Source organism: Bufo bufo, chromosome 2 (genome assembly GCF_905171765.1).
Source record: "Bufo bufo chromosome 2, aBufBuf1.1, whole genome shotgun sequence".
Classification (NCBI taxonomy): Eukaryota; Metazoa; Chordata; class Amphibia; order Anura; family Bufonidae; genus Bufo; species Bufo bufo.
In genome coordinates, this window is record NC_053390.1 from 646121841 (window position 1) to 646141609 (window position 19769).

General features: G+C 42.1%; 1 protein-coding gene across 1 annotated transcript in view; it reads right to left on the reverse strand.

The window, feature by feature from the left end:
- Window positions 1-877: 877 nt before the first annotated feature.
- Window positions 878-19769, reverse strand: part of TTC29 (tetratricopeptide repeat domain 29) — a 288615-nt gene continuing 269723 nt past the window's right edge. Inside the window, exon 11 of the mRNA XM_040420513.1 lies at window positions 878-1061. Coding sequence (XP_040276447.1) covers window positions 985-1061 — 77 coding nt within the window. The 3' untranslated portion in view covers window positions 878-984. The remainder of the gene's footprint in view (window positions 1062-19769) is intronic.

A 19769-nucleotide genomic window follows, 5' to 3' on the forward strand; every position in this document is an offset into this window, starting at 1 on the left:
AAATAATTTGTCACTGCGGCGGGGCGGGCGTGGGTGAACGCACGTGTGGGTGACCGATCAGGCCTGATCGGGCAAACACTGCGTTTTGGGTGGAGGGCGAACTAAGGTGACACTAATACCTATTATAGATCTGACTTACAGATACAATAAAAGTACAAATGCTGATTAGCAATACGCTAATCAGCGAATCAGTGACTGCGGTGCGGTGGGCTGGGCGCTAAACGATCGCTAACTACCTAACCAAGGGGCCTAAACTATCCTAAAACCTGGAGCATGGAGGGCAGAGTGCTGGATGTAGTGTGCGATCACATTTGCATTTTCCGTTTGTATATGTATTTCGCCATAGTGATCTGCACCTACAGGCAGGTTGTGCTGACCCAACCCCTTATTTTTATCCTAAAACCTAACAGTCAATACCAGTGGAAAAAAAAAGTGACAGTTTACACTGATCACTTTTTTCCCTTTCACTAGGTGATTGACAGGGGCAATCAAGGGGTTAATTGGGGTGATGGGGGGTGATCTGGGGCTATGTGTGGTGTTGGTGTGTACTCACTGTGATCTGTGCTCCTCTGCTGGGACCAACCGACGAAAAGGACCAGCAGAGGAGCACAGAAGCCATTTAACACCTTATATTTAACTTGTCCTGTAACTTTTGCCGGCCCGCGATGCGCATGCGCGGGCCGGCTGTGAGCGTAATCTCGCGTCTCGCGAGATGACGCGTAGTCGCGTGACTCTGCCTGAGACAGCCGCCACCGGAACGCGATCCTGCGTTAGGCGGTCCGGAGGCGGTTAAAGGGGTTGTCTTAGTGTAAATCTCCTTTAATAGCAAACAAAAAGTTTATATTACAAACTGGTTTTAACATTTCCTTTAATTATTTAATTATAGCTTAGAATTAAGGTGAAACAATACAAAAAACTGCATTTATCCACAAGCTTTATGTAGGTGTTACAAATTCTTCCTTAGAAAACTGTTGCTTATTCGTATCAAGAGTTTTTAAAAGTGGTTTCAGTTCCATCTCCAAGGGATTTCGATGAATCAGCTTCAATAAGAACCAATCTGGCTGCAAAGACACAAGATAAATTATTGTTAGTATGGTTAAAGGGAATCTGTCATCAGGAAATTCCTGTTAAACCGGACACAGTGCCTTGTAGGGCCAGCTCAGCTGCATGTCATGATACCATTCACTTAGCAATCTGTAGCTTCATTCTGGAGAAAAAATACTTTAAATCCACATGCAAATGAGCAGTTAAGTGCACTGTGGGTGGGCTCCAAGAATCACTGCAGCCTTGTGCTCCCTGTTTCTTTTGCCAGCCTTTGACTCTCCTTGATATACAGGGTCAGGCAAGACGACTATGCAGGAACCTGGCTATATCCATCAAGAAGGAAATGTAGGGACTGCCTCCCCTCTTAGTGACTTGACTGCTCATTTGCATTTGCAGTACCTGTTCTCCACAATGAAGCAATGGATTGCTAAGTGTATCCTTACATTCAGCAGAGCTGGTCTTACAAGGCATTGTGCTTGGTTTAGCAGTGCATTTTGTGGTAACAGACTCCCTATAAATATTTCAAGCATGGCTATTGAGGCTTTACATTTCTCAGTACTTCACTTTTCTGGCACAACACCTTTTATACGTTACCCTCTAAGTCAATACCATTTATTAGTGGTCTTACTCTGTACAGGAAATTTAGGCAAAAATTTACCCACACATTGTCACATCTTAAGCCATACCCTTTTCCTGCTAAGCAACACCCCCTTGTCAGGAGAATCCATCTCCTCCACTGAGTCTAGGCACACAATGCGCACTGAAGCACATGAACTAGATGGCAGTTGGTGTTTTCCATTAAACAGCTGAGAAAGTTCACATATATAGTTGCTAGGATTTCATCCACATATGACAAGAATGACAAGCAGAACTGTGCACTGGTCCAGGCAAGGGAGCACATAACGCTACTTTCACACTTGAGTTGTTGAGGATGCATCCGTTCCATTAGGATGCGGTTGTGTGAAATCAAAAGGAAAAAAAAAACAGAACTGTCACTAAATACATTTAAAGTCAATGGATGACAGATCCGTTTTTTTAGGCTCCTAAAAAAACTGATTAGTCGCCATTGACTTACATTGTTTTCAGTACCGGATCAATTTTTTCAGTTTTTATGACCGGACACAAAACAGCAGCCTGCAGAGGTTTTGTGTCCAGTCACAAAACACAATGCTGCCGGAATGGAAGACATACTGATGCATCCTGAAGGGATCTCTTTCCATTCAGAATGCATGAGGTCTAAACGGAAACAGCGACTCAAGTTAAAAGTAGCCTAACACCAGATCTGTCATATCTGTGATATCAAGGTTGGATGCTGCAATTATGGGAAAATAAATGTGATCGAAAATACACTTTTTTAAAGAACATACAATCTAATGAGGACCTAATGGGAAGTAAAAGCTAATATGAATGCATTCCCATAACTGGTAAGATTTCTTAAAGTGTTAAAAAGATATAGGGCCAAGTTTATGTGGACTCCAGGGTGACATGGAAGGAACCCTCTTTATCCCCTTCTCTCATACTCACTTGAAAAAGGACCTGTCTCCTCTCCTGACATGATTGTTTTAGTAACTTCTTGTATTAACCATGTAATAACAAATCAAAAGCATCTTTTCATATAAATCTATGTTGTTTCATTCCTCTTCTATTATTGCTAGGCGTTTATGAATGAATAGCCAGCAAATTGCAATAAAAGTCCATCTGGACATTACCAGTTTTCCCTGCAGAGTATGACACTGGTCGTACTGAATGGATAGTACCAGACAGTTCAGGGCCCCCCCCCCCCCCTTCCTTACTGGTAATATCCAGTTGTGCCTGCTGGCAATTCACTTCTTGAAGGAAGGAATAGTAGAGGAATGGCACAACATACAGTTAAATGAAAAGATGCTCCAGAATTATTATTTCATGGGGAATACAAGTAGTTACTAAAGCAGACATGTCAGAAGGGGTAACAGGTCCTCTTTCTGGCATATAATATTTCTTTGCACAGTACTCCAGCAGTGCAGCAGCATACGCTGAAAGTCTTGTAGTCCATATTCTTCTGGTCAGCAGTATAGAAAGAGGAAATTTAAATTCCAAAACATTAGTACGGTCTGCAGAGGATTCTGTTATACGGCTTTATCTTCCTGAATTATATCTTGCTAAGTAAAGCTAGAACTATTACTTTTACATATCACATTATGCTACATACACAACCAGATCCTGCAGGCTACTATTCCATTAGCTACTGTACATAAACTAGGCATTGCCGGAAACTGAACACATCTACTTCAACCTAGCCAAAACGCTGAAATATAGAATACAGTGTTGCTAAAAATGTAATAAATATATGTTTACATCAATTTAAATCAAGGTAATAAGCTAGTTACGCTGGTGCCCAAGGCAAAGTACCTTTTCTGTGAATAACAATACTTAGTATTCAAAAATTATAATTTACTTTATGGCTTTGAATGGCTTAAAGTATAATTTCACTTTATATAGAACTGGGTACATATGGATTGGAGATTAGCAAATTTCTAAAAAATTCGATTAGTCTGGTTCGCCAAATTTTCCCAAAAAATTTGGTTTGATCCTAATTTATTTGTGGCGAATCGCGTTAAAAAACGGCTATTTCCTGGCTGCAGAGAGCCTTTATAGTGGTGTAGAACACTTGCAGCAACACGTGATGTGGTAGTGAAACAATACTGTGAGTCAGTATGACATGCAAATGACAGGTGTCGCTCTTAGAATCACTGCACACTTTAGTTTTTTGGGCAGTTACGGGGCCAAAACTGACCAAATAACTCAAGTGTGAACTCAGGCTTACAGGTTAATGTTAGCGCCAGGTATAAAGAACCGTACAGAGGCCCAAGATTCTACTATAGCATGAAAGAGCGCACTCCTATTACACCAATTCACTGATTCCACATAGATTTCTACAGAACCTGTACAAGTAGAGCCCCCCTCCCCCGACAGAGTGGAGTGGGTGTCAGCAGTAAGTTTGTGTTGATGTCACTGATTATTTTGCCCTTCCTTTGATCCGTCAAAGCAATAACCCCCAAAAAATGGATCCTGTCTGTGGAGCATCCGCCTTCACTAGGTCAGCATTTGGCCAGTAATCCATCAGAATTGCTAAAGCCAAAAAAGAACAGGAGTAAATCCAAAATGGAGATGACACGTGAATGGAATATTTGCATGTCTTCTGTGTTTTGTACCAACTCCTGCTTTTGGCTACCAAATCATAAGCCAATTCTGATGCAAAATAGCGACCATGTCATGCAGGCCTTACAGCTGTTATATAGACAGGATCCGCTGTGCGTTTCATTTTTGTTCCCTTCGACAGATCAGAAGAAGGGTCAAATAAATGATGATGTCAGCCAGGCCGAAAGGCAAAATAGTGGCCGATTAATGAAGTGGGGAGGGTGGGAACAGCATGAGAAGTCCACAGAGTGGCCCTATGACATAGTGGTGAGGTGGAAGCAGCATGAGGATACCACAGAGTGGCCCAATGACAGTGTGGAGGTGGCAGCAGCATCAGGAGGCCACAGAGTGGCACAATGACAGAGTGTGGAGGTGGCGGCAGCAGCAGCATCAGGAGGAGAACACGGGGTGGCACAATGACAGTGTGGAGGTGGCAGCAGCAGCATCAGGAGACCTGAGTGGTGAGGTGACAGCAGCATCAGAAGACCACAGGGTGACCCGTTGACAGAGTGGGGAGGTGGGTGGCGGCAGCAGCAGCACCAGGAGGAGGCCACAAGGTGGCACAATAACAGTGTGGAGGTGGCAGCAGCAGCATCAGGAGGCCACAGAGTGGCACAATGACAGTGTGAAGGTGGCAGCAGCATTAGGAGGCCACGGAGTGGCACAATGACAGTGTGGAGGGGGCAGCAGCAGCATCAGGAGACCTAAGTGGTGAGGTGGCAGCAGCATCAGGAGACCACAGGGTGACCCGTTGACAAAGTGGGGAGGTTGGTGGCAATACCAGTACCAGCTGAAGATGGTGGGTAAAAAAAGGAGCACTTGGCATCAGATGTGTGGCATCAGGCGGGTGGCAGGTAGCCAGAAGAAACCAGTCTCTTTTGTCAAAGTGTTGGTGTGGCACCATGGATGATCTAGTCTGATGCATCAGGCATTGGTGGGTGGAAATCCTGGCTGATCCACGCCTGATTCATCTTGACAAAGGTCAGTCTCGCCACATTTTGGGTGGACAGACGAATTCTTCTTGGGGTAACTATGGCCGCTGCTGCACTAAACACCCGCTCTGATGCCACACTACTGGCTGGCCAGGACAGCTTTTCCAGGGCAAACTCTGCCAGTTGCAGCCACAAATCCGGTTTGGCAGCCCAGTAGTCAAGCAGATGTTCAATGTGGGGTGGCAGGGTGCTGTCCAAGTATGCTGGTTCAGGTCCTGCTCCAGGTCTAGCTGTTGCTGCTGGTGAGTAGTTTCTTCACTAGGCGGGTGAAGAAAGCTGCTCATCAGCGACTCTAGACTCAAGTTGCTGCAGCTGGAACTTCTCCTACCCCCCAACCTGTCACAGCAGCCATGGCAGAGGACCATGAGTGCAGAGGGCTCCCCAGTCAGACCTGCGAGAGGATGGATGATGGCGCAGATAGGCAGCGGCCAACTGACTACATAGGATGTCTCTCTAGTTCAGTTTGTCCTCCCTCTCAGCAGGTGTAAAAAAGGCCCCCATTTTGGACCACTAGCGAGGGTCCAACAAGGTGGAGAGCCAGAAGTCATCCCTCTGCCGAATGCTGACAATTCGGCTGTCACTACGCAAGCAAGTGAGCATGCATCGGACCATTAGTGCAAGTAACTCGGAGGGACTCCCTGCCTCCATCTCCACTGCATACTGCCACAGTGTGTCTGGGTCCTCTGCCTCATCTTCCTGATCGCCCTATAGCTCCTATGGCTGCTCCTCCTCTCCTGTCACCTGTGTGTAAAAACCACCCATTTTGCTACAAATTGCTTGTGCTCCAATGTCCTCCTCCTCCTTCAGTTCAGCCCCCAGAGCTCATGTGGCCATGAGATCTAGGCGCTACGTCTCCAGTCCCCTGACAAGCCACATTTACCAGCATCTGTTCCAGGACATGAAGCAGTAGAATGACGTTGTTCATCCCGTAGTCCTGGCGACTGACAAATAACGTGGCCTCCTCCTGAGCAAACGGCAGGTGTCACGCATGAGCTGTCATTGGCTGACAACACATTGGAGTACTCCTGTCCGCTTGGATCATCAAGAAATCGTTTATGGCCCTTCTCTGTTTGTATAGTCAGTCCAACATATGGAGGGTGGAATTCCAACGAGTGGAAACGTCGTATATCAGCCTATGTTGGGGAATGCCGTTCTGCCGCTGAAGCTCAAGGAGGATGTGCTTTGCGGTGTATAAGTGGCTGAAGTGCATGCAAAGTTTCCTGCCCATTTTTAGGATTACTTGCAGATGGGTGGAAGACTTCAGGAACCGCTTGACAACCAGATTGAACACATGTGCCATGCAGGGCACATGGGTCATCCCTCCTTGACGCAGCACCGACACCATGATCTTCTCATTGTCGGTCACCATAGTTGCGATTTTGAGTTGTTGCGGAGAAAGCCAGGATTTAGAACATACAGTACAGACCAAAAGTTTGGACACACCTTCTCATTCAAAGAGTTTTCTTTATTTTCATGACTATGAAGGCATCAAAACTATGAATTAACACATGTGGAATTATATACATAACAAACAAGTGTGAAACAACTGAAAATATGTCATATTCTAGGTTCTTCAAAGTAGCCACCTTTTGCTTTGATTACTGCTTTGCACACTCTTGGCATTCTCTTGATGAGCTTCAAGAGGTAGTCCCCTGAAATGGTCTTCCAACAGTCTTGAAGGTGTTCCCAGAGATGCTTAGCACTTGTTGGCCCTTTTGCCTTCACTCTGCGGTCCAGCTCACCCCAAACCATCTCGATTGGGTTCAGGTCCGGTGACTGTGGAGGCCAGGTCATCTGGCGCAGCACCCCACCACTCTCCTTCATGGTTAAATAGCCCTTACTTTCAAAGTTTTCCCAATTTTTTCGGCTGACTGACAGACCTTCAGTTCTTAAAGTAATGATGGCCACTCGTTTTTCTTTACTTAGCTGCTTTTTTCTTGCCATAATACAAATTCTAACAGTCTATTCAGTAGGACTATCAGCTGTGTATCCACCTGACTTCTCCTCAACGCAACTGATGGTCCCAACCCCATTTATAAGGCAAGAAATCCCACTTATTAAACCTGACAGGGCACACCTGTGAAGTGAAAACCATGTGAAAGATTACAGCCTGCCACTAATACACGCCAAAAAGGGATTTAGAGCATGTAACTGCACCGCTGAATGGCAAATAATATACTGTATTTTCCTGCGTAAAAGACTACTTTTTAACACATGAAAATCTTCTCAAAAGTCGGGTGTCGTCTTATACGCCGGGTGTCGTTTTATATGCCGGTATACGGCGTGCTGAATCTTACTTCCTAGCCGGACTGGAGAAGCTGTCCTTCTCCAGCTTCAGGGACATTCGCCCTCTAGCTGAGCCACCGTGCGCTACATCTCGGCCAGCCGCTCCAGAAGCAGCCCCCTCTCCTTGCTCTCAGTGGCTTTCTCATGCTGGCAGTCTCACATTGCGTGCTACCGCTCAGATCGTCTTGAAGACAGGGAGGGCTGGGCAGGCAGGGAGAGCTGACCCACCCAATCCAAGCAGGCTTTGTATCCAGTGTACACAGAAAATACCGGTACATCGCTTGCCGTGATTGGCTGGTTGTTGTATACTGGGTTGGATTGGCAATTCTGAGGGAAGGCAGGGGGAAGCAGGAGCAGCTGCACTTCAGCCAATTCTAATATTGGAACGGCGGATCTCTAATGAAGTTTGGTGTGCATCTTATCTGTGGTGAAAAAACTGAGTCTATCTGGGGAGCAGATACATGTGGTGGTGAATACAGTACAGCCCCAGTATCTGTACATACAGTACAGCACCAGTATCTGTACCGTTTCATACAGTACAGCACCAGTACATACAGTACAGTATACAAATGGCTAACAGTCAAGACCCCATCATGGCTCTACCAGCAAGAAGAAAGAAATATAAAGCCAGTTTCAAACTTAAGTTGTAAACTTTGCCATGGAACATAATAACTGCGCTGCTGCAAGACAATATAGAATAACAGAAAAGATGGTTTGGGACTGGAAAGCAAATGAAAAAGCATTAAAGAGTATGCCAAGGGGTAAGTGTGCATTAAGAAGAGGCACCCCACATTGGCCACAACTCGAAAAACATGTAGCAGACATGGTGAATGAGCATCGCCAAAACGGTTATATAGTGACACAAAATAAAATACGTTTGTTTGCACTTCAGTGGGCCAAATCTAACCCAGATCACAGCAACAGATTTAGGGCCACTGTATCCTGGTGTACTAGATTCTTGGAAAGGCATAATATGGTACTGAGGCAAAAGACGAAAATTGCACAACAATTACCTGCAGATCTTAATGCCAAAGTAAATAACGTTGGAGGGGTAGTCTTATACGGCGAGTATAGACCAAACCCTATATTTTAACTGGAAAAGTTGGGGGTCGTCGTATACGCCGGAAAATACGGTATATTTTTTTGCCACTAATACATGGCAAAAAGGGCTTTAGAACATATAACTGCACCACTGAACGGCAAATAATATATATTTTTGTGCCACTAATACATGCCAAAAAGGGCTTTAGAACATATAACTGCACCCCTGAACGGCAAATAATATATATTTTTTTGCCACTAATACATGCCAAAAAGGGCTTTAGAAAATATAACTGCACCGCTGAACGGCAAATAATATATATTTTTTTTTGCCACTAATACAAGACAAAAAGGGCTTTAGAAAATATAACAGAACCGCTGAACGGCAAATAATATATTTTTTTTTGACACTAATACATGCCAAAAAGGGCTTTAGAAAATATAACAGAACCGCTGAACGGCAAATAATATATATTTTTCTGCCACTAATACACGATAAAAAGGGCTTTAGAACATATAACTGCACCGCTGAACGGCAAATAATATATATTTTTGTGCCACTAATACATGCCAAAAAGTGCTTTAGAACATATAACTGCACCACTGAACATCAAATATATATTTTTTTGCCACTAATACACGCCAAAAAGGGCTTTAGAACATATAACTGCACCGCTGAATGGCAAATAGGCCCTTCATTTTTTCCACTTACACACTCCACAAAAGGCTTTAGAACATATAACTGCACCTCTGAACGGCAAATAATATATATTTTTTGCCACTAATACATGCCAAAGAGGGCTTTAGAACATATAACTGCACCACTGAACATCAAATATATATATTTTTTGCCACTAATACACACCAAAAAGGGCAGTAATTTTCTCACTTCACCACACAACGGCAAATACTTTTTTGTGCCACTAATACACGCCAAAAAGGGTTTCAGAACATATAACTGCACGTCTGAACGGCAAATAATATATATTTTTTTTGCCACTAATACACGCCAAAAAGGGCTTTAGAACATGTAACTGCACCGCTGAATGGCAAATAGGCCCTTCATTTTTTCCACTTACACACTCCACAAAAGGCTTTAGAACATATAACTGCACCTCTGAACGGCAAATAATATATATTTTTTTGCCACTAATACATGCCAAAGCGGGCTTTAGAACATATAACTGCACCGCTGAATGGCAAATAATATACATTTTTTTGCCACTAATACACGACAAAAAGGGCTTTAGAACATATAACTGCACCACTGAACGGCAAATAATATATATATTTTTTCCACTAATACACGCCAAAAAGGGCTCTAATTTTCTTATTTTACCACACAACGGCTAATATGCCCTATTTTCCCACTAATACACCCCAAAAAATGCTTTAGAACATATAACAGCACCGCACAAGGGCAAATAAGACGTAGAAATATTTCCTCGTAATAAACCCTGTTAATGGCTGTATCAAACAGCACTTGCACCCTAATAACAAGAACGGTTTGCTGGAATTACAGAGCTGTATAATGGCAATTTGGATCCTCAGTCAGTACGGTGTAATAGGATTGTATCTATTACCCAGGCTGTAAACTCCCCTACTGAACCCTGTCCTGCTTCAAAACGGCTTGTTTTGTCTAGGGAGCAATCATTAGGAAAAATAAAATGGCTACTGTCCTATAAGTACACACAAAACCTGTCCTAATCACACAGCAGGACAAGTTACTTCACAACACTGAGCTAAAGAGCTGCCTCATCCTCCTCTCCTGCTTGTCAGGGATTATGATTCTGAATACAGCTGAGCTTTAGCTGAATCTCTGTAGGAATGGAGTTCATTAGGAGACATGAAGTACAGAGAGGAGGTGGGGTGAGGCTGATAAGCAGCACAATTTGCATGCAGTCTCCATTACCACAGTCCCACATTACCACAGCCTGTTCTATTCATCTTCTCTGTACTTCATGTCTCCTTATGAACTCCATTCCTACAGAGATTCAGCTGAAGATCTTATCAGCTGTATTCAGGATCATAATCCCTGACAAGTAGGAGAGGAGGATGAGGCAGCTCTTTAGCTCAGTGTTGTGAAGTAACTTGTTCTGCTGTGTGATTAGAACAGGTTTTGTGTGTACTAATAGGTTAGTAGCCATTTTATTTCTCCTAATGATTGCTCCCTAGACAAAACAAGCCATTAATGAACAAGCCAACTAATGAAAGGTATTTGGAAATATATTTATAAGAAAGTAATATTTAAGTATTTTCAGTCATTTTATTTTCCTAATTCCTGGAGAACCGCTTTAACCCCTTCGTGACTTAGTGTTTTTGCATTGCCGCTTTCCAAGATCCATAACTTTTTTAGTTTTCTTTCTATGGAGTTGTGTGAGGGCTTGATTTTTGCAGGACGACTTGTATTTTTCATTGGTATCATTTTGGAGTAAATTACGTTTTTTGATCGCTTGTTTTTTGATTACTTGTTTTTTCGGTGGCAACTAAGAAAAAATTAGCAATTCTGTCATTGTTTTTTTATTTATTTTTTACAGTGTTCTCTGTAGGGAAAAATTTACATGATATTTATGTAGTCCGGGTCGTTATGGATGCAGCAATACCAAACATATGGGGGAGATTATTATTTTTTCATTAAAAAGCGTATGTTCAATAGAAAAAAAGCTTTTTTTTAATGGAATTTTTAATATTTAATATATATATTTTTTTTTACCACTTAATAGTCCCACAAAGGGACTATAACATACAATATTCAGATTGCATTATAATGTCAATGCTATACTGACATTGACCAGCAGGGAAGCACGTCTGCTGGAAACTACTCAAGGCAGGCTTAGGGCCTTCATAAGACCCCAGCATGCCTTTACACACATTGGCACCCCGCAATCGCATTTGTGGGGTGCCGATGGGAGACAGAGGGAGTCCTCTCCCTCTGTCAGCGCTTTACATGTGATGGGCACCATTACCCTCAGCATGTAAAGCATTAAACAGCCCGGATCGGCACTCCTGCCGGTCCGGGCTGTTAGAGCAGGACCGATGAGAGCCGGGTCCTTGCTCCCCGCTGCACAGGGGACCCCGTAAAAAAGAGGTGGCCCAGCCTAAGGCCCCTTAGTGACTGCCGTAAAAAGGTGTATGGCTGGTCACAAAGGGGTTAACAATGCAGACTGACTAAACATTGTGGTACTAATTAGCATTGGTGGCATATCACTAAAGTCTGATAGGTGCTAGTCACCTCTGAGACCTGCACCTATCTCTAGAACAGAGCCTGCAAAGTGAAAGAAAGCAGACTGTGCATGTGAGGCCACCATCCATACATTTCTATAGTACTGCCACAATTAATCATGCGCTGGCTTGGCTATTTCCATCAGCCCCATGGAAGTGAATGTCGGCGCTTGTGCGGTGCACTTCTCATTCATTTTTATGGGACTTACTAAAATAGTCCAGCGTGCTGCATGGTTATTGCATTCCCACAGAAATGAATGTAGGATAGGTGCACATGCATAGTCCACTCTTCTTTACATTGCAGGCTCTGCTCTCCTTCACTTTGCAGGCTGATTTCTAGAGACAGGTGCAGGTCCCAGAAGTGGGAACTAACGATGTGCCAATGTGTGAGATGGGCCAATCCTTTTAATAAGAGCCATCTGCATGGTCATACTCTCAAAAAGTACAGTGTAAATTATTTTGGCCAATTCACTGATTCACTCTGTTGTGCTCATGGAATACAATGGGTAAATAACTTTCCTAAAAATTCTCTTAAAGGGTCACTGAGTTTTCATTAAACTTTTAGTATGTCATAGTGACATATCAAAGGTTTTGAATTTCATCAGTGGACGTCTGGGTCACTAAGACCCTCTCCAATCTCTAGAATGAAGAGTAAGATGTGCTCACATATTGCTCTCTCGCCTCACTGCAGGGGACAGAATCGAGATGGGCCCATAGACTTTTTATTGAGTCCGTCTTGCTTCTGTCTCCTGCAGTGAGGAGAGAGAGCGCAATTTACAAGAACAACTATCCTCCTTCATAACATCTCACATGCATTTTTAACAGATGAAAATTATAAAAGTACAGTTTAAATACTGGCTGATAGGGCAATGTGCTTGGATCAGTATGCTAAATGGTGCTGATAGATTCCCCTTAAAACTAGTGTGTCATAAAGGCAACCCCCGTTCATATGCTTTATTAGGACATGTGGACATCATAGGGTCCTGCTTGAGACCCTCCTTTATGAGTCACTCTGTCAGAATGGGTCTGTGCATGCATTACACAGTCAGTCATTCATTTGAATGTATGGCATGTACTCTCGCAGACTGACAGACACATACGGTGTACAGTCGTGGCCAAAAGTTTTGAGAATTAGATAAATATTGGAAATTGGAAAAGTTGCCGCTTAAGTTTTTATAATAGCAATTTGTATATACTCCAGAATGTTATGAAGAGTGATCAGATGAATTGCATAGTCCTTCTTTGCCATGAAAATTAACTTAATCCCAGAAAAACCTTTCCACTGCATTTCATTGCTGTCATTAAAGGACCTGCTGAGATCATTTCAGTAATCGTCTTGTTAACTCAGGTGAGAATATTGACGAGCACAAGGCTGGAGATCATTATGTCAGGCTGATTGGGTTAAAATGGCAGACTTGACATGTTAAAAGGAGGGTGATGCTTGAAATCATTGTTCTTCCATTGTTAACCATGGTGACTTGCAAAGAAACGCGTGCATCCATCATTGCGTTGCATAAAAATGGCTTCACAGGCAAGGATATTGAGGCTGCTAAGATTGCACCTCAATCAACAATTTATAGGATCATCAAGAACTTCAAGGAAAGAGGTTCAATTCTTGTTAAGAAGGCTTCAGGGCGTCCAAGAAAGTCCAGCAAGCGCCAGGATCGTCTCCTAAAGAGGATTCAGCTGCGGGATCGGAGTGCCACCAGTGCAGAGCTTGCTCAGGAATGGCAGCAGGCAGGTATGAGCGCATCTGCACGCAGAGTGAGGCGAAGACTTTTGGAAGATGTCCTGGTGTCAAGAAGGCCAGCAAAGAAGCCACTTCTCTCCAAAAAAAACATCAGGGACAGATTGATCTTCTGCAGAAAGTATGGCGAATGGACTGCGGACTGGGGCAAAGTCATATTCTTCAATGAAGCTTCTTTCCGATTGTTTGGGGCATCTGGAAAAAGGCTTGTCCGGAGAAGCTCTACCATCAGTCCTGTGTCATGCCAACAGTAAAGCATCCTGAGACCATTCATGTGTGGGGTTGCTTCTCATCCAAGGGAGTGGGCTCACTCTCAATGTTGCCAAAAAACACAGCAATGAATAAAGAATGGTACCAAAACACCCTCCAACAGCAATTTCTTCCAACAATCCAACAACAGTTTGGTGAAGAACAATGCATTTTCCAGCACGATGGAGCACAAGTGATAACTAAGTGGCTCGGGGACCAAAACGTTGACATTTTGGGTCCATGGCCTGGAAACTCCCCAGATCCTAATCCCATTGAGAACTTGTGGTCAATCCTCAAGAGGCGGGTGGACAAACAAAAACTCACTAATTCTGACAAACTCCAAGAAGTAATTATGAAAGAATGGGTTGCTATCTTTCAGGAATTGGCCCAGAAGTTGATTGAGAGCATGCCCAGTCGAATTGCAGAGGTCCTGAAAAAGAAGAGCCAACACTGCAAATACTGACTCTTTGCATAAATGTCATGTAATTGTCGATAAAAACCTTTGAAACGTATGAAGTGCGTGTAATTATATTTCACTACATCACAGAAACAACTGAAACAAAGATCTAAAAGCAGTTTAGCAGCAAACTTTGTGAAAACTAATATTTGTGTCATTCTGAAAACTTTTGGCCATGACTGTATACAGGGCACATGGTGACAGGATAGATAGGCAAATCTAGTTTAACAGCTACAGAAACACTTTTCCTTAGGGCTTGTTCACACGACCACATTCTGCATCACGGATGCGGACCCCATTCACTTGAATGGGTCCGCAAATCTGGAGATGCGGTGCGGGACGGAACCACGGAATGGAACTCTATGGAAGCACTACGGAGTGCTTCCGTGCCTCTGCACCGCAAAAAGATAGAACTTGCTCTATCTTTTTGCAGAACGGACGGATCGTGGACCCCAGTCAAGTGAATGGGGTCACGATCTGCATGCGGCAGCCCCACGGCTGGTGCCCGTACATTTGCAAACCGCAATTTGTAATCCACAGCATGGGCACGGGGGAGCAATGGTCGTGTGAACAAGCCCTTAGTCAATGCTAATTATAGCTAACACCTAATAACTCTCCTATTTAACCCTACACAAACCTGTGAACTAGGAGAAAGTTTCTCAAAGGTAGCATTGGCTGCATAATGACCTGCATGTTCATCACCATAGCCAAAGAATCCAACTTTTAAATTCAGTGTACTTAACAGCGGTTTGTGATCTAATATTTAAAGACAGAGTATTCCTTTTTTTCCACATCTGTTTGAGAGAGCTGCCCATCACAAAAGAAGACCTAAACTTGTCTTCATATGACGGTGGAACATCTTCAGAAAATCTAAGTCTTTTCAACTGTGCTGGTGCCTGTCACAGAAATGAACTATTGCATATACCATTTGAGGGTAATTTCTTGCAGTAAGAGGTTAAAGGTAACTGTTTCAAGAAGCTGTGCCCATCTCAAGAAGGATAAAATCAGTCTTGATGTTACTCCCAGTAGAAGGCCAGCACGCTCTGGTACACACCGTTGATTTCTTATTTAAAGGGAGTTCGTCACCACTATCCTATATTCTACACTTCCTGTTATAACATTTAGCAAAATTGCCAACACAGATTAATTTAATTATCAACATCTCTGTAAGTAACTGAAACATTCAAATTGTCCCTTAGTTTATGATGAGGCATACAGAGCAGGGGATATCAAGATGGACATAGAAAATGCTGTTCTTGATAAATGACTTCCTTTATCTTAAAACCATGCCAGTACTTTCTGCAAGGACTGTGTATATTGCCTATACATTGACGAGAAAAAGGGTTAGACTACCATCATTTTATAGACAGTCATCTTGGCTATCTCATACATAAATTGGACTTACAACATTGGGAATGTGTAGAAGAGACCTGGGAACAGATTTAGAGAGAGCATGCCCCGAAGGATTCAGGCAGTGTGAAAGCCAAATGTGGATTAACAAATTACTAACAAAATAATAAAATAATAACAAAATAATAAAATTTTTGAATTTTAGGAGCAAAACAGTAACAATGGAGTGAAATGACAAGGATCTGCAAAACTAATCATATGCTAAATTGTTGAAAGTCCAATTTATGTATGAGATAGCCAAGATGATTGTCTATAAAATGATGGCAGTCTCACATTTTAAGCTGTAGTGGATGGTGAGATATGGAGCCTGAAAGTCAAAAGTTCAAAACATTATTACCCTTTTGCTCGTCAGCGTATAAAAACACTTGTCTCTCCTATGATAGATTGCAAGCCTCCAATATAAATGCAGCGTTAAATGGGTTTTTGACAATTTAACAATTTAACATATTAAATTAAACACCAAATTGGTTAAAAAAAGAAGCTATACTCCTTTCCACCAAACCCCTGGCTGCTGGTGTTCTGATGCTATTACAGTCCCCACTGCTTGTCCCACCTAAAAAAATGCAAGGAAAGGACCCCTCAGACAGTAACTGGCTAAGGCGGGTCATCACTAAGAACAGTGATTGTCTGAGCAGGGCTTGTGTGGCATTTCCAGCATATCAAGCTGGAAGAGTAACGGGGCCAGAAACAGGACTGGAAAGGCAGCAGCGGGAGATTGGTGGAGAGTAAAACTTCTTTCTTATTTTTAACAGATTATCAGATTATTATTATTATTATTATTATTATTTTTTAATCACTGGAAACCTTAAAAGCATAAGTGGATATGTGAGACATATAGAGGCTGGACCCCCTAAAATTAAAAACATTATATACAGGTGTGTTAGCATGAGAATTCCAAAAAAGCAAATGGGTAAACCCCGTTGCCAGCTCCACTCTGCAGGGCTCAGCTGACTTCTTTTAGACTTGCGTGCACGGTGAGGCGGAGCTCCAACAGAAAAGAAGAATGAAAATCCAGCACTGCTGTCTCTGATAAAACCGAATACTTTATTTAGAAGATTACATGCAGGAACGAACTTGACGCGTTTCAAGCTGTATGTGCACTCTGTCAAAAGTACATACTTACAACTATTTTTGATAAAGGACACATACAGCTCGAAACGCGTCAAGTTTGTTCCTGCATGTAATCTTCTAAATAAAGTATCCAGTTTTATCAGAGACGTCTGTGCTGGATTTTACTTCTTAATTTCATAAGAATTTCCAGTTACAGGAATCCCTGTCTAGTTCCGAAGTGCTTCAAGGTTCAAGAGTTCAAAGACACCATCTGACATGTCACTGTGATTCAAGGTGGATTAGTCATTTAAGGAAGAAGTGACTACAAACAGCACAAATGCTTACAGCATACACTTCTCATATAAATAATTTGGAGAGGTTTAGGTTTATAGAATACGTGTAAGATTATATTCCCAAGATATTTTAAAATAGCAAGCAACAAGGTGATCTCATTGATTTTGTATCAGAGGATATATTTGCCTCGTTTGTTACTATAAAAGCACTTGAACATCCTATTATTTGCAATTTTGATGCAAATCCCACAAATAAATATAATTGCCAAAAACTGTTGGAGAGAAAATCAATACAGATCTGTGTTGCCGTGATGCCGTGAAATGAAGGCTTTGGAACGACTTTTAGATGCAATACACAAACTAAGCCCTCATTTATATAACAGTGCTAAGCTGGATCAGTTGAAATCTCCAATGGCAAGATGGTTTGTAGAAATACAATAAGATCTTCATAATAGCAATTCTATATACAGAAAGCCACTAAATGGCTCATTGATCAGAGACAGAAGGAGTTTCAGTGAAACAGCACAAATTAAACCTGACAGTAAAACTTAACTTGAACTGAGACAACATCACGCAGCACTGAGATGTACACATTGCCCTTGGTTTCCATGCATACCTGACTTAGCTTTCTACCGTTCAGAATTCCTCTTCTGCCTACTGCTTTTTGATCACTGGATAGTAAGAAAGGCTCGACAAATCTACAAAGTTTACAAAATATTGATGCAACGACGATGATGAAATAATGGACACAAAGGTACTAACAACTTGTCATATTTAATGATAATTTCAAATGCTAACCCAATATTTTATTTATTGGAGTATCCCCATCATATAATGTTATAGGATATCGCTAGGATATGCCGTGATAAAATTAACAGCGAGCATCTGAGCTCTGTGACCCCATCTAATCCTTGAGACACCCTTATCCGTTTTTGTGATCAGCAAAACATACTGGCTGTGTGCGCTCCGCAGTTTGCGAAACGGAATGGCCAGCCCTATGATAGAAATGCCTATTCTTGTCCACAAAACAAGAAGTAAGAAGTAGGGATGCGGACTCAAATAAATGGTCGTATCAATGGGTCCTAACAGAGAAACAAAAGTAAGGTGAGTATGCCCCCAAGGTTTAGGCAATTTCCAATTTTACTAATTAGAAATTAGTGAAGTTTTGAAAAATTTGATTTGGCAACTTCGCCGAAGTTAGCCAAGAATAGTTCTGAATTAATTTGTCATGAATCGCTATAAATCAAGTATATCCAGGCCACTCTGACTTAGGGTACTGCCTCACAGAGTGGCCGTGCTGCGGTGAAGAACTGCATGGCCAATAAACCCACAGCTGGCTTTCATTTAATAATGAAGACCGCTTTGTGTAAAAAATGATTATTTTTATGAAAACATGACAGTTACCCTTTAATCAATATTTGTCCAGAAGAATAAAATGTTTGGGGTCCAAGCACCAAAATGAAATCACAAGAAGTGACCAAAGCAGTACAAGGAATTTACAATGAAACAGTAGGACATGACTTTAGGTGATTCATTGTGAGGTTGTAGGCTAAAAAAAAGTCACATTCTGATTTGGTATTTAAAATAGTCAATAGTCTGGAATATCATTCAGAACAGCATGGTTATCCCATGAATGGGTGACAATTTTTTACTGTAGTAGTTTAGTATTTTTCATAGGAAAATACACAGTAACAAATTAAAGGGGTTGGCCACTTTCTAGTTACAGTTGACCAATGTGTTTGTAAGATGATTATATGGCACCTTCTAATAGCCTTTGAAATTCAGTGCCAATTTATATATTTCATAAGGTATACCCCCTATTTTTGCCAAGTCTTTTGTACTGTCCACACAAAGGTCCTGTCCATAAAATGGCTGCTGATGGAGGGTCATGTGACCAGGCAAATCACCTCCATGTGATGTCTCCTTCATTCAAACACACTGCACCTGCCATCTGCACTTTCACTGCTGTGAAGTCCAGAAACTATGTGTTAAGATGGGGGAGGCTGAGTGATGTGTCTGGTCACATGAACCTCCGTCACAGGTCATTTTATGGACAGGACCCCTATGCAGACACCACATAAGATTTGCCCAGCATGAGGATATGGCTTATTAAATATACCAACAAAGAATATATTAGTAAGTGCCATAGTCATACATACTGGTGAAAAGTAGCCAAAAAGTGTCCAACCCCTTTAAACCCTTCCTAACCAGCGCTGTACATCTACAGCACTGGCTGGGACTTCAAAGATGGCGCCATAGCTGCTGGGTGCCTGCTGTTTTTATATAGTTTAATACAGCTGTTTGGTCGCAGACTATTTACCCTTCAGATGCTGTGGTCAAATGTGACCATGGCATCTGGACATGCAAAAACTCTGAAGCGTGCAGCCTCTGTCCTCCAGAGTGACAAGAGTTTGCCAAACATTAGTTCCCATGGAAAGTGTCTCTCATACACTCTAATGCTTATTCATTGGAGTCTATGAGAGAAGCAATCTGAGAATTGCTTGTTATAGTTCCCTATGGGAGCTATAAAAAAAAGTGTAAAGAGAAATAAATAATGTTTTTAAAAATTTTAAAAATAAAAATATAAAAATTCAAATCACCCCCCTTTCCCCAAAATGAAAATAAAAATAGAAAACAATTAAAAAAAATACACATCATGGCCATCAACGTGTGCAAAAATGCCCGGTCTATTAAAATATATGCCAATATTTATCCTGATTTGCCATTTTTGGGTCACTTCATCTCCTACAAAAATTAATTAAAAGTGCTCAAAAGTCATACACAACACAAAATGGTATCAA